This window comes from Acanthaster planci, linkage group LG10 (genome assembly GCF_054643075.1).
Source record: "Acanthaster planci isolate LZ-2023a linkage group LG10, COTS_SCS, whole genome shotgun sequence".
Lineage (NCBI taxonomy): Eukaryota > Metazoa > Echinodermata > Asteroidea > Valvatida > Acanthasteridae > Acanthaster > Acanthaster planci.
The window spans coordinates 4,058,415-4,074,190 of record NC_141786.1 but is presented as its reverse complement, the minus strand read 5'-3'; the positions used below and the strand labels follow the sequence as shown (position 1 = coordinate 4,074,190).

General features: G+C 44.4%; 1 protein-coding gene across 1 annotated transcript; it reads left to right on the top strand.

Moving 5' to 3' along the window:
• The first annotated feature begins 290 nt into the window (after positions 1-290).
• Positions 291-11,257, top strand: LOC110986497 (cystathionine beta-synthase-like protein). The gene is made up of 12 exons (XM_087142840.1): positions 291-459; positions 944-1,059; positions 1,999-2,133; positions 2,916-3,200; positions 3,388-3,479; positions 5,126-5,339; positions 6,021-6,126; positions 7,300-7,386; positions 7,868-8,002; positions 8,382-8,490; positions 8,737-8,821; positions 9,824-11,257. Exons 1-12 carry the CDS (start codon positions 353-355, stop codon positions 9,922-9,924), a joined length of 1,572 nt encoding a protein of 523 aa, XP_086998966.1. The 5' UTR covers positions 291-352; the 3' UTR covers positions 9,925-11,257.
• The last annotated feature ends 4,519 nt before the right edge of the window (positions 11,258-15,776 follow it).

Genomic DNA, 15,776 nt, shown 5'->3' with positions numbered 1-15,776 from the left:
AAAGAGCTGTCTGGTGGTGGGAATAATTGTGCCTCACACAAAATTCGAAGATTGGAGATCAGCTCTACAGAGGTTATCAATCCTGTCTGAAAGCCTGCCCATTCCTTAGCACATTGAATAAAGTTTTACACTATGCGTAACTGAAACACGACAGTTAAAATTAGCTGTGTTAGCCTATTTTCTACGGTAGGCTTCAACCGAGTGTGATTAATGTCACGTCAAAATAAAGACAATAAATCAATTACTTTGTTTGCTTAATTGAATAATGACTGGAAAATTATCAATGGAGTCACAGCTCTGCGCTTCAACGTTCTTCGTTGTCGGAGTTGAGTCGCTTACATCGTACGGCAGTATGACGTCATCTGAAAGAGAGTGGATCCCTCCAGATCAACCCTCAAGATGTACGTGGCATCTAGGTGTTGATCCAAAGACGAGCCCCCATCACCACGAGTCCAATGGGTAAGTGACGATTACAACGGACGACAGTAGCGTACCCATGGGGGTGGGGTATGGGCTTGGGGGCTGGAGCCTAGCTCCCCCTGATACTTTATGAAAAGCGAAGATACATGATACCGCCCCCAGCATAGGCACCCCTTCATCGGTTGGATCGGAAGTGTTCATTTTATTGGTAGCAATACGACTGCAGCGCTTGCGTTTCATAGTCGTTCGTGAACCAGCGATGTGCAGTTACTGCAAAAGCAGCCCCCGTTGCTAGGAAAATTGCGCCCTCTCTTGGTCCAGCTCGGAGCCCAGTCGGAGTAGGAGCCTGTTGTCGGAGGCCTATCCCACTAGGATAAATCCTGTATGCGCCGCTGTTGGATGAATAATTGTTCATGGTGCTCACAAGATCAGAAGTTTGTTTTCCTAAAATGTGAATTGCGGGATGCAAGTGATTGAAAAGGGTTGACTTGATTGAAATGCACTACAGTTGTCTTCTCTACAGCCAGCTGCTTGATGATCGGAAGAAAATCTTGCCAGATATCTTGAAGGTGATAGGTCACACACCTATGGTCCGAATGAACAACATCGGGAAGAGTGCCGGACTGAAATGTGAACTTTGTAAGTACATGTTTTTAATAGTTATGGTGACCTCTCGACTCTCGATACCAGGCTTCATTTTGCAAAGTCATCAAGTTTCAATCTTGCTATTCCATCAAACGCATGATCAGTGATGTTCAGTCATCAATACTGTCGATTTTATTGACTTTCAAGAGGATTAAGAATCAAAATGGAGTGGAGTGAATAAAGCCTGGGCCGATCTTAGGATGATGTGTAAGAATATTTTTAGTTCTGATTATTGGAAGAATACATGGGATTGATTTTCTGCCACGACGGTCGCATATTTTCCCCCGCAGTCAAGAACAGAACATTACAGGCTCTCTCTTGCAGTGTTTAGAAAAACCATACAAACTCTATTAATGCAGGATTCCTCTAAGGTTTCAATACTGTGACACATCCTGGTCTTGCACCCTGTATCCAGTGACGTTTTACTAGGGTTGGATGGGAAAAGAGAGGCACACATCCCGAGTTTAAAGCATCAAACTCCCCTTTGCCCTTCCTGCTCTGAATTTGGAGCAGACAGAAGGTACTTGATTGCTTAAAAAAATAAAGTGACGGAACCAAATAAACCGCCTTCCCAGGCAAATGGTTCCAACCCCATGTTGCTCCCTCATTTAGTTTGCATCTTTGGTTAAGTTCGAGAGAAGACCATTTGTACCGCTAGTTGGTTATCCTTGATAACCTGCGAGCGAAATATAGCTAGGGTACTGGGAAAGATCGGTCAGTAGACACTGTTATGCGTCCTCTTTGCTGGATACCTTTATAAGCCTTTCTTTAAGGCAATTGCTGTACCATGGTAAGCGATGTGAAACGAACTCATATAATTCCTAAGTTTTCGTTCGGAAATACCGCATGATAACCACCCCTCATTACCGGTACTGCTATAGTTATTCATAAGATAGCAAACCTTACATATTAATGTCACTTCTTGGAACACAGTGGCGAAATGCGAGTACTTCAATGCCGGCGGTAGCGTCAAGGATCGCATCGGACTGCGGATGGTAGAAGAATCGGAGAGGAAAGGCATCTTGAAGCCTGGGATGACCCTGATTGAGCCTACCTCAGGAAACACAGGTGAATAATTGCACCTGTTGAGTCCTCTGAATAATTTTGCTAATTGCACCTGTTGATCCTCTAATAATCATTGGCTGTCAGTACTTGAATTCACGTTTCAGACTTAGATTTCAACATGGAAGTTGAATCTGAGCGATTCAACTAGTACGCCTTCCAAGAGTTTACAACGCGGTGACCAATCACAGTGCCTGAAATCTGTCGACCCAATGTGCGTTTGGAAATGGCCGACAGATTTCGCGCACTGTGATTGGTAAACGCGTTGCAAACGCCTGGAGGGGCACGATTGTGAATCGCCCAATAGGCCTATGGATGCGCATTTGAATTTGACTCGACTATTTCATGCCATTCCATAACAACTTGTGCTATGTGACCGTAATTACGCCCTGTCCGAAACATTTTCTTGAAAACAGTATAAAATGAACACTTGGCATTTATTCTGACACTAACCCTTCTCGGGATGATTTACAGCCCAGTTACATGGACGGGCCCAGGCGCTAGCAGAAAGCGTTGCCGGAAACCGATATACAGTACCTCGAGAAAAAATAACAACTGGCATCTTCTGTTCGCGGAATTCAAAGTTTAACGTGAATTGGGTTTTCTTCCACTATTGAGCTGTGAGTAAGAAGTCTGGACAGGGGATGGAATAAAAATTAAAATAAAAACTACGTCAAAAAGACTTAACTGGGGTCGGCAAGAATTTGCGCCTGGTCGTGCAAGCCACTTGAAAGCGGGTATTACTCATTTTCCTGAAGACCTGAGAATATTCGTTTTTCTTCTGACAGGTATTGGCTTAGCCCTAGCCGCTGCCGTCAAGGGATACCGCTGCATCATCGTCATGCCGGAGAAGATGAGCAACGAGAAGGTGTACGTCTTACGAGCCCTGGGCGCTGAGATTGTGCGCACGCCCACCTCGGCAAGGTTCGACTCGCCTGAGTCACACGTCAGCGTAGCGCAGAGGCTCAACAAGGAGATACCAAACTCCATCGTATTGAATCAGTACAAGAACGAAGGGAACCCACTGGCCCACTACGATACCACAGGCCAGGAGATCTGGGACCAGTGTGAAGGTTCACATTGTTTGTTTTGTTTAGAGAAGCGTTTTCTTCTTCACTAACAGACTGCTTCATCCCCAACACTTTCCTCATGCAGCTGTGAGTTTTCTATGGAAATTTCAGTCAATATGATCTATAGTTTCATTTCAGTGGCGATATTCTACCGCCAATTTGACCGCTTTGTTTTCTTGTCATCGGATAGGAAAGCTTGACATGGTTGTCTTGGGAGCTGGAACTGGTGGCACCTTGACCGGGGTTGGTCGGAAGCTGAAGGAGTTGAACTCTGATATCAAAGTGAGTTGTTAGGGTACTAAACCTATCTTCAACACGACACCTGCTCGCTACGGATTGCTCTGAAGTTCCCAAAAGTAAACTTTTACTGATTGTTTGGCTAATGAGAGAGTGGTATTTACTCTCCAGATTTATTTCATTTATTTGAGTATTGATTTTTATTTTCCTAAAAATAACCTAGAGCGACAGATTTTTGTATAGAACCTTGAATAATTTCTCCTGACATATGAGGGTGTACGTCCTTATAAAATCATTAGTATGAATTTTCCTTTCATTAGCATCCGGCTCACTTGAGTCAAGCGAATGGCCTCTAAGGGTGCAGACCACTAATTCAAGTGAGAATTTCTGACCAGCTCATTAGCATTAAAAGTGCCCCCACAGTATCTTTTGAAAAAGCAGATTGTTTGGCCCCCAAAACGGTGAGATTGTGTAAATCGTTGCCAGGATCAACTTCCTGGGTCTTTGAGCTTTCACATGAGGGCAGAAGGGCTGAAAACTACGGTTGAAAAATGGTCCTAAGTGCCCGAGAAAGTTGAGGGTTGCCACTTGAAAAATGGCTGCAATCAGACTTCGGAAAAATCACTTTTTGGGGGGTGATTTTGTTTTGTGGGAATAATTAAAAATGTAATTGGTTAACCCACAAAAAATTGAAAAGAAATTGAAAGATAAGTGACCAGACAAGAATTTCATTTGTGTTTCAGAAATCTCAGGGATGTCGGCGTGCATGCTATTGGGCCCTGAACGGTGCTGATTTTACACTGTTTTCAATGGGGCTTGAATTAGTGGACTGGACCCCTAAGCCCCAGTCGATTTTTGCTAACTTCTTAATTAAATTTTCCCCCGTTTTTGCCTACCTCTGTTCATGCTGGACAGCAGAGTTTAGTCAACTTTAACGTCGAGGATTCCTCTTAAAAAAACCAAAAAGAAAAAAACTCGAGCCACCCTGGCCACATCCCATTGGAATGTGTATAGACAGCTCCACCACGTGGCTCCATGGGTTTATTTACACAGCCGGAGCCAAGGCTTGCCAGGGCTAGCCAGGTCCTGTTGTATATCCTGTCCGGCAGGCTGGCGACACTCTTTGATGCGTTTAGAGTCATTGACTGTCGGCTGGGATTGAGGATAGCTGTGGTTTGCCAATTGATGAGTGACGGAGGCTTGGTCTCTGCTGACCCCTCTCCCTTCAAACTCAGTAGGACTGGAAATAAAAGTAGCCTGGCCTTACTCTATCCTTTCTCTGCAGTTTGTAATAGTTCTAGGGGCTAGAATACACCTACGGAGCAGGTACTGATATATAGACCGGGCTATAGGGTAGAGACCAGCAATGACTCCAATTCAATTACTTATAGGTCAATTACGTCAGCGATTCCCTAGGTGAATCAAATGCACATCGAATCAACGACCACATAACGTTATAAATAAGCTAGACTCTACATAACTTTTAATACATCAGGTGCATGTACATGTATGCAAGATGAGGAAAGAAGCTCTCTTGTTCCTTTTGCTATATTAAATGATAATCAATCACATCAGGCTTGCTTTGACGACGGAACATTACAAGAGTATGAGCGACCGCTTTCGTCTTCAAGCGTTAAGTGTTGTGATGCATATGCATTATAAATTTGATTTCCTCCGAAAACCCTCAAAAGATCATCTCATTCGATCCCCACGGCTCTTCGCTGCAAGTGCCCTCTTTCGACGAGGAAACGGATCAAACGGTGTGCTTCGAGGTGGAGGGCATCGGCTACGACTTTGTGCCCACCGTTCTGGATCATGACGTGGCGGACGCCTGGCACAAATGCGACGACAAGGAGTCGTTCCTGATGGCTCGAAGATTGATCAAGGAAGAGGGACTGCTATGTGGTAAAATTGCAAACGGGGCAGGGTACAGTAACGGGGAAGTTCAGTTTGAGTAAGAATTTCGGAGATGTACTTAGATAAGAACGGTTTCCAGGGATCTGTACATCCAGAAGCCGGGGCAAAAGCCAGGATTGCATTTCATGTGATACATTCGGGATAACACAGTCTGTTATGGTAACAAAATGAGAGGTATTTTACCAACGTGGTTAGTTTTTTCATTGATATGTTAACCTTCATTCAACTTATCTCTTTGATTTGAACCGTGCCGTTCCGCGGCATAAAGAAGTATAGCCTACACGTGCTTGTATTCAAGTTTCAATTTCACTGAACAAGCACTTTGTATGCAGGCATAGTCGTTACAATTTCGCTTCTCCGTTCGTTAATCTACCTGTGTTCAGAAAGGCGAATGAAAAAGTTTGTCGGTTCTTATTGAATCAGAAAGTTGGCAAAAACAGTACACCTACGTCTGAAATTATTATAATTGGTTTCAAGACGTGTGTTAGACACCTAATGTATTTCGAAAACTCACAAACTAATAAAGCATTTCCGTGCCGTTAGAACATTGATTCAAAGGGTGTTTCGGATCCTCAGGGGAGATCGAGCCTTACAGATGATCTAAGATTTTTACCTTTACCCTGTGAGTGTCTATGCTTCGCCAAATTAACGGAACATTTGTCTCGACAGGAGGGAGTTCTGGTGCCGCAGTCTCTGTAGCACTGAGAGCGGCCAAGTCTCTGACTGAGAACCAGCGGTGCGTGGTTATTCTACCAGACTCTGTGCGAAACTACATGTACGTAATAAGCAAGCCATGACCGAGTATTGGGTTCATAATGACCTACTGGCATAATGTGCATGCGTTTTTTTCAATTGCACGGAACCCCTCGGTGCTTTTAGCTTTACTCGTACCAGCGTATTAAATCATAATACCACATTCCTTGAAATGGAGTCAAGTTTTTGAAAACCATAAAACGCATTTCGGTTGCCGGGAGTAAGAGCGGCATGACGTAACGTTACTCGACAATTCTGAAACATGACGAATTAAGTTTGAAGCAGGTGCTGATCATGAAGGCCTAAGCAGAATGGTCGGGAAACATTAGGCGATCAGAATTAATAAAGAGGTAGTTGTTGTCGCCATGGTTGACTGTGCACACAGTGTAAACAATTCCTTATCGCGGAGGCGTGTCTAAGTCTCTAGTTGGGGGGGGGAGGATTTTTCTAAACACAACTCTCATCTTTTATTTATATGCATAATATGAATGTCTTTCCCATGCATAATTTATATCCAAAAGTCAACCTACCCTCCTCTCCACGCTGGATTCGTGGTATCTGTGATGTCATATCCAACAGACTGTTTTGTAACTTTAAACTTCAGTTTATGTCAGTGGGCAGGCCCCATGACGTCAATCACAAGTCCAAACGTCTTCGACAAATGTGCGTTTGATGGAAGTGCATCGAAATCTGATGGTTAACCCCAACTTTTTTGGGGGGGAGGGCGGAGTCAACCACTGTCCAACCTTTATGTAGATCCATACGCACTGCCTGCAAACAGTGTGCACGTGCAATCGCTGTTAAAGCTTGAGGGGCTGATTGTGTTCAACGGTCTTCACATTGCCATGCAATTGCTTGTTTTTACATGACTCCTTACTAAAATTACACAGGATTGCTAAGCACGGAGCTTTGCGAGAAGCATAAAGTATTTTGCTCAGCAAAACAATTTACCAGCCAAGTATAGCATGCACAGTGCATTGTGTATAATTACATTACATTTTCCTTGGTCAGTTCTGATTTTTGTGACTTTTGCTCGGGCAAACTAACTCTATAAATGTGTTTCAAATTTGGCGGCTGCCTGGAAACCTTCGCACTTCGATTATAGGAGATTTAGATTGGCTTAAAGCTCTCTTGACATTCGATGGCATCACAGCGTTTGGACATCACAGATTTCTTTCGATTTGTTCTCCTAAAGGACCAAGTTTTTATCAGATGACTGGATGTTGGAGAAGGGATTTCTGGAGAAGGTGTACGAGTTGGGACACAACCCTGAAAAGGAATGGTTGGTCGTTATCAAATTACTTCGATCAGTGAACGCGTTGTCTTTGTCAGTCTGCAGGAAGGACTTCTGAAATCGGAGGAGTTTCGTGAACGGTGTTTATCAACATGCACACAAGTAGTACAATACCGTCGCAGAATATTTGCCAGATAAGAGGTGGGAATTTTATATTTGTATGTTTGGAAAGTGGCGAAAAAAAGGACAGAGGTGCTGCAGTCAAAGCCTGCTAAACGAACGTTTGCAGATATCATGAATACTGCTCATATGTACTGTGCGGCAGATGGTACGAAATATGTATCATATCAATATGACGAGGTAATTATCTCTCCACCCCATAAGTAGAGAAAAACATTGCCCATCGCTCAAAGCAAGTCAAAATGCAATATGTCTGTTCGCTTTCTCATCGTTAAAAAGGCAGCCGCACTTAATTGTAAGTTGAAAACAGTTAGTTAAATCTCTCCTTTCGCCGTTGCTTCTCTGAAAGGTGGTGGAATTTAAAAGTTTCTGCTTTGAAGTTCAACCCACTTTTGACGGTTGAGCCCACAGTGACGTGCCAGAGAGCGATTGGCATTATGAACAGCAAAGGTTTCCATCAACTGCCGGTAGTGGCGGAATCTGGGTAAGTTATTTCTTTTCAGAGTGTGTGTATAAACATAGCGTGTGGATTTGAATAGTGAGGTTCAGTCGTTCTGAAGCATTATTCTGAACAAAATCAGGCTTCAAAACTTCAGTGTGTTCGACTCTTTGCCTTCGGAACAGATACAGTGTTGCGTATATAACAGGCAGAGAAATACATTAAGACAGAAAAAGATTATACAAAATGCTGAGTAATATTGGGACTGAAATAACTGACAAGAATGTCAGACTCTTGCCCCTAAATATACAAATGTGCAATGGTGAGAACACAAAATTGCACGAATTGGGTAAAATGGAAAACAAAGGCGACTGACAAGAAATGCATAGACAGGTTTTTTTTACAACGAATGATCTCTGTGCAGGGAAGCTTTGGGTGTGGTCACCCTTGGCAGCCTTATGTCACACCTGGTCGCTGGCCGTATTAACTCAAGTGCGCAAGTTGATGAAGTCTTGTACAAGCAGTTCAAAAAGGTATCACTGACGACAGTTTGTTTTATTTGTTTGCCTTTCACATGTGTCTATACGAAGCTTTTCAATAATTATGTACAGTTTCCTGTCCTACTTTATAATTTGGTAAAAATGGCGTTAATTCATACAGAATTAAAAAAACAAGCAAATGATGCATTGACCTTTTCTTACCTTTTAGTTAAAAAAATTTGAGATGAAACGATGCTGTGTTTACGAGAAAGCTTGTAAAACTTGACCTAATCATTTCAGGTGACCCTGGACATCACGCTTGGCCATTTATCGCGCATCTTGGATACAGACCACTTTGTGCTTGTCGTACAAAAGCAGAACGTCTGTGAGTAGAGTGAAGTGCTTTCACGAAACAACTTTGTGATGAGTTGAAATTTGTAGCAGAAAGAAGAGGCTATTCAGCCTAAAAGTCAGTTAATTTAACATGGCTCATGTAGAGGTATGAGGGTTTTTTGTTTTGTTTTTGTTGTTTTTTAATCGAGATTGGGACAGAAAAGAAAACCGCGTCGCTTTTTCCTTTCGTCGGGTAGAGCCAGCTTGAAAGGATTCTAAAGCCCTACCGTTGTAACAGAGAAAATCGTAGTCTGTGAATTCAGTCGGTGGTCAGAAAAGAGTTTAATGTGTTTTGTCCTCCCATGATCCTTCCGCGGCTGTGGGAAGGAGATGAATGCATGGTTCATAGCAGTTCATTTGGTTTATACCATCTGACACTTTTCTAATCCGTAGTCTTCTTTGTCGAATGTGTGAATCAACACTTGCAGAATGCCAGAATTGTGTTATGGTGATTTCATACACTGCAAAAACTGTGGTGTTAAAAACGACGGTTTTTGTTGTTATCAGATGACAACACCATAAGGTGTTACTTTAATACCACCAGTGTTACTCTATACACCTACAAGTGTTACAGTGGCCTGGTGGGTGTTAGAAGCAACACCAAGAGTGTTGAAATAACACTGAAAATTTTAACACCTCTTAAAAGTGTTGGTGTTGTCCTCTGATAACACCGGATGTTAAATGTAACACCCCAGTTTTTGCAGTGTACGGTAACGCAAGCTCGGATCCAAGAAGTAAACTGTTCTGGCTTTGGGCCTGGCCAACGGACATTTTAATAAGTCACTCATGCATTGCGACCTGTGTAGAAGATTCTTCCAGGTTTGGATTTGATATGGGTTTTTATAAATGTTTTCCAAATAAAGGACACATAATTTCCAAATACCAAGAAACCAAGATCATAATTGTGACGCAAACGGGCAACAGTCGCAGGTAAGGAGACACGGTGTAAGAGGCGTGTGATGAGGGTCGTGTTTTCCTTTCTTTTGTCTTATAGGCACGAAGGACGCGGGCATCACTACCAAAGAGGTCGTTGTCGGCATTTCAACTCGCATCGATTTGCTCAACTTTATCTCGACCAACCAACCTTCAGGTTAAGGTTTTCCAGCGCATTTTCAACTTTTTTACATTTTAGAGACCTGGTAAATCATATCTTTGGCAAGATAACTGATTGCAATTGGGAATCACGTGACCTCAACTGCTGTCATATTGCCTCTTCTGCTCATGCTGCATCGTTCTCTTTATTTGCAGGAAGTTGGCCAAAATGTGCCAGTTACTTGATGAACTTTTCGTAAGGAGTTTCTATAATATAGTTTCTCTCTCATCGGTAACTAAAGTATGAGCTATGAGCTGAAAACAGTGACGTTGTTGTTAAATCTCTCCTCTCGCCATTTCTCCTCGTGAAAGTGATGGAATTTAAATTTTTCACATTTAGAGACCTGGCAAGATAACTGATTACAATGGAGAATCACATGACTTCAACTATTGGGATAACCGGAAGTATAACAATATTGGGTTGAAACTCAACAACGAAAAGATTTTTGTACTTCCAACCAAATTACATTACAAATAAATTTATTATTATATGATGAGCACTTAACAAAGATTGCTTACATCATAGCTTGAAAGGGCGACCTCTCAAAAACAGTATTTTCATATTTCAGATTTTGTTTGCTATAGTTCTACGAAAGCGGATGTAAACCACTTGTTAGACGTAAACGTTATTTCGTGAAGTTTCAAAAATAATGACGCCATTATCCCTCAAGTTATTGAAGGGACAAATTCAAGATGATCAGTTTCCTCTGACTTCAGTTTGATTTAGATAGACACATTCAGAGTTATGTGGCACTGAAATAATGATTAGACCAGCTAGACCGAAACTGAATCGATCAACTCGTGTTTGCTATATACCCAAACAAACGCGTGCCGTCTACTTTATAATGAGTTTTTGAAAGACGGGCAAATTACGTTGTGATTTTGGTACCACATCCAAGTAACTAATGTGAGGATTGAGGAGTTTATGGAGTCAGGATGTAGGCAGGACTTGAACTGTGGACAGTGAATTTCAAAGTGGCCCCCGTGGAGGAAAACACTGGGCAGTGCAACTCAATCACTGTGAATCGCGGCTACTAGTGTCCACAAATGGAAAATCGCATATACATCACTTCCGGTACACTACAGCGTCCACAGCTTGTCTGCAGGGTGCCTTGAGAAATCGTGGAAGTCTCCACTTAAACGCTAAATTAATGTAAAATCTGTTTATATATGCCTGCTTGAATGTCTCAAATAGATTTGAAAGACAGGGCACAAGCTGATGTTTAAAATCATCATATTTGATTTCCAAAAACTGCATACGTAGATGTACTTTAATGTTCATTTCTTTTCCAATGAATAAGTATAAATAAACAAACAAGTGAAAGTGGTTTCCCCAGAGTCTGTAAAGATGTGCTTACAGTCATTACAAAGGAGGTAGATTAATTGTGGACTGCTAATGTGTTACTGAAAAGAACAGAGAGCATTGCATGAGAAAAAGACCAGTTTTGTGTTTATCATTACCTGGTAAGTCCTATTTCAGTAATAGCATTAATGAATTTATCAACTTTCTTTACGAAGCTTTGAGTGGTGTAGTGTTGTGACAAATGCGGAATATTTGTGACGGACTTAACTGGGATATTCTGGGGTGGGGCTAAGTGGGAGTTGTGGAAGGCATATGGAAGTGTTTCCGTGGAGGGAGTATAAACTCCTGAGACCCAGCTGGCGACCAGTGGCGAAACTCTGTGCTGGAAATTGGGGGGATGTGAAGGGGAGGGGGCGGATGACTTGCCTGGCCATGGAAACTTCAAAGAAGGGGGAGGACACTCCATATAAACTGTATAGGGGCGATGTTCATGATAAAGATGTATATCTGTAATGTGTATTCAATTCCTACAGAATCTTACACCAGAATGGCATATTTATGGCTTTTAATTAAAATTTATTGCTTTGCAACGTGTAGCGGCTGTCCAACAACGTGTAGCAGCTGTCTAGCAACGTGTAGCGGCTGCCTAGCAACGTGTAGCGGCTGTCCAACAACGTGTAGCGGCTGTCTAACAACGTGTAGCGGCTGTCCAGCAACGTGTAGCGGCTGTCTAGCAACGTGTAGCGGCTGTCTAGCAACGTGTAACAGCTGTCTAACAACGTGTAGCGGCTGTCCAACGACGTGTAGCGGCTGTCTAGCAACGTGTAGCGGCTGTCCAACGACGTGTAGCGGCTGTCTAGCAACGTGTAGCGGCTGTCTAGCAACGTGTAGCGGCTGTCCAGCAACGTGTAGCGGCTGTCTAGCAACGTGTAGCGGCTGTCTAACAACGTGTAGCGGCTGTCCAGCAACGTGTAGCGGCTGTCTAGCAACGTGTAGCGGCTGTCTAGCAACGTGTAACAGCTGTCTAACAACGTGTAGCGGCTGTCCAACGACGTGTAGCGGCTGTCTAGCAACGTGTAGCGCCTGTCTAGCAACGTGTAGCAGCTGTCTAGCAACGTGTAACAGCTGTCTAGCAACGTGCAGCGGCTGTCTAGCAACGTGTAGCGGCTGTCTAGCAACGTGTAGCGGCTGTGCAGTACACTGTAATAAACCAAAAGTGAGTAACAATCTAATAAACGTAAATTTCAACCCTATACCCGTACACTCAATGTGGCGATCCAATAAAGTCAGACTACGCCCAAATATTCACCTTTTACCTCGCAAAATGCCCCAAGTTTACTTGAATGGAACTCTTTAAGGTTTATTTTTCATGATTTATAACAATTTATACCTAATAAATACCGATTCTGTCGAGTATTGGTGGAAATTACACCTTTTTCTGGAATATAACGTTAACCGTTTTGACAATGACATATGTAAGTATATATGCGCGACCCCTGACTTAAATTTTGTGAATGAACAAATGGGGGCGCCTTATACAAACTATGATAATAACGAATCTGGCAGGTCGACGTTATATTCCCATCACCAATGAATCAGCGAGTAAAATGTTCATTTCCAAAAAACCTTTGTAACGTCCTAACACAGCTTGAAACTTGAGGCTTAGTTCTTGGCGCTATCCACGAGGCATAGCTTGGTGATTGGTCGTGTCAAGTAGCTGGTACCGGTCTTGACCTCCACCTGTCGGACGTTGCCCTCACGGTCTGGGTAGGTTTGGATAATTCTTCCCACGGTTAACGACCACGAGACACATTTTCGTCAGCTACCAGGACCAGATCTCCAACTCGAAGATTAATTTGCTCTAGCTGGGTCCATTCTCAAGAAGATGCAACAAAGTACTCAAGCACCCAGCGTCTCCAAAATTGGTCAGCCAAATACTGAGCTTGACGACTGGCCAACTCGCCACTGCTTCCACCTTTTGCGGATCTGTTGCCACTCCTTCTGACGACACAACGTGCCCCAGATAAGTCACTGATTTCTGGAACAGGTGACACTTGGCGGGGTTCAGTTTCAACCCAGCCTTCCTCAACCTGTCCGGTACCACCCGAAGACGCTCAATGGTCTCCGTCCCCGTCTGAGCAAAGACAATTAAATCGTCAAAATAGATCGACAAAATCTCCCATTGCAAGCCGGCCATGACCTTTTTTCCATGAGCCGCTCGAAGGTTGCCGGGGCGTTGCATAGCCCGAAGGGTATGCACTTGCACCTGTACATCCCGTTTCTGACAACAAATGGCTACTTCTGGCTAGCGTCTTCATCCAGAGCGACCTGCCAGTTCCCTTACGCTTCGTCAAGTGCACAAAACCACTTCGCCCCTTTCAACGCATCAAGTGTTTCATCGATGCCAGGCACTGGATATGAGTCTTTGATGGTGGTTGCGTTGATCTTCCTGTAATCAATACAAAAGCGCTGGGATCCATCTTATTTTTGCCAACCAAAACAACATTTGCTGCCCACAGACTGTCACAGGGTTCTGTTACTCCCCTCTTCTCAAGCTCACTGACTTGCCTCTGAATTTCTTTCTGCTTACAATACGGTTGACGCCTAGGCCGCTCTTTCACCGGCCTGGCATCTCCCGTATTGATGTGATGCTCCACCACATCAGTCCGACCAATGTCGTGATCACCCCTGGAAAATACATCCTGGAAGTCGACCAGACACTTCCGGATCTCGCCATGATACTTCAACTTCTCAACATCCCCTGTGCACCTGGCATACAAGTCTTGCAAATGCACGGGAAGATCATGCATTGCGCTCACTGCCAAGTCCAAATCCTCTTGAATGGAACTAGTCTCAACCCGGGAGACAACACCCACCGTTGTCCCCTCACGGGCCACCTTTTTCTCTCCCCCAGGGTTAAACACCCTAAATGGAATAACCTTGGGATCAGCCTCGACCAGGGATCGGGCCAACACTAACCCCTTCTGTGCAAAGTCACCTCCACCTTCAATCGGTTCCACCATTGCTGGCCCGAGCAAGTCGGAACCCTTCCGGACAATTCTACCTGGGACTAACGCCTCATGGTTTGGTGGAACAACTGTCGTCCTGGAAGCTACAACTCGTCCTACAAAGGGTTTCCCACACCATTGGTGCACTTGATTCGCTCCCCATTCAGTCTCCATTCCTTCAACTGGAAGTCTAAACTTCCACCAGTGGACACCAGCAAATCCATGACCAGGATACCAGTGTATTTCATCTCAGTAAACAATGCCTTCACCTGGTGCATAATCTGTCCCAATTGCACCTCAACCCACGCTATGCCCAGCACATCTGATGGACTACCATCACTTTGTTTCACCTGGACCCCTTCTGTATCCAGAATTGGTCGCTTCTCTTTCGGCATTTTGTAGTATACCGTACTACTTATCAAAGTGTCAGTGAACCCTGTGTCGATTAGGAATCGACGCTTTGTCGCCCTGACCATTCCATCCACAAACAACCCATAACGAGGGCCCAGACTGAGATCAGGCAGAATATCGCTCGTTGCCCGACTCCTTTTCTGGATGTCCTCCACCACTGTTACTGTCTCTGCGTTGTCTTTGGACCCTTTCAGCCAGCCTGCAGGTCCTACAGGGGGCTGATTGCCGTTTCCCTGCTTCCGGGGTTCTGCACATTCCCGGGCAAAATGCCCTTTCTCTCCGCACCTGAAATATTTCAAGGCACCGGGATCGGTAGTGGCAGGCTTGCCTGTCTTCGGAGAAGCTCTGACCTGACAACGACTTTATCAATCGGCCATGGTCTCCAAAGTCTTGGCCTGTTTTATACTCAGACTCTCCTCCAAAGTCATCAACTTCTGCTCAGTTTCAGAGACCACAGCTCTCGCCAATTTGGCGGGCTTCCGGTCCAGCATCCGGTGCTGTTCAACCCTCTCAAAGTTTTCAGTTTCCAGGGCAGCCTGGACAGCTTCGTCCAAAGTTTTAGGACGGGCCCTATGGATGCCCTCTCTCACCGTATGGCTATCAACAGCATCTAAGAAGTGGTTCTTGGCCAACCTCTCCCAAGCATCCTCCTGTATCTCAGGGTATGCCCTCACCGTCAACGCATGGATTGCCTGCCCAAGTTCCTGCAATCCCTCCTTCGGCTTCTGCCGCCTATGTCGCAGCTCGACCAGGTAGTTTTCACTCTGTCGAGCAGAACCAAATCTCTCCTCCAGCAACTTTACCAGCGCAGTGTATGTGTGCTGTGGCCACAGTCACCTAGTAACCTCAAGGCATCACCTTGCACGCTTGCAGCCAACCATCGGGCAGCTTGCTCTTCATTCCACTGGTTCACCTCACAACATGACTCAAATGGCGGAAGTACTATTTCCAGAGCATTGTACCGGTCAGGAGTTATGTTCGGGCGCCGGGTTGTGCGCTCTAAGCTTTCCCCCCCCGACCTTCGTCATTATAGAGACGTGCCTCTCGTTTCAGTGTCCATGGACCCACTGACGAGCTGTTACCCTTTCTGCCTGAACCGTTGTCTTTCGCCTCGTCTGGACGAGTCGCAAAAC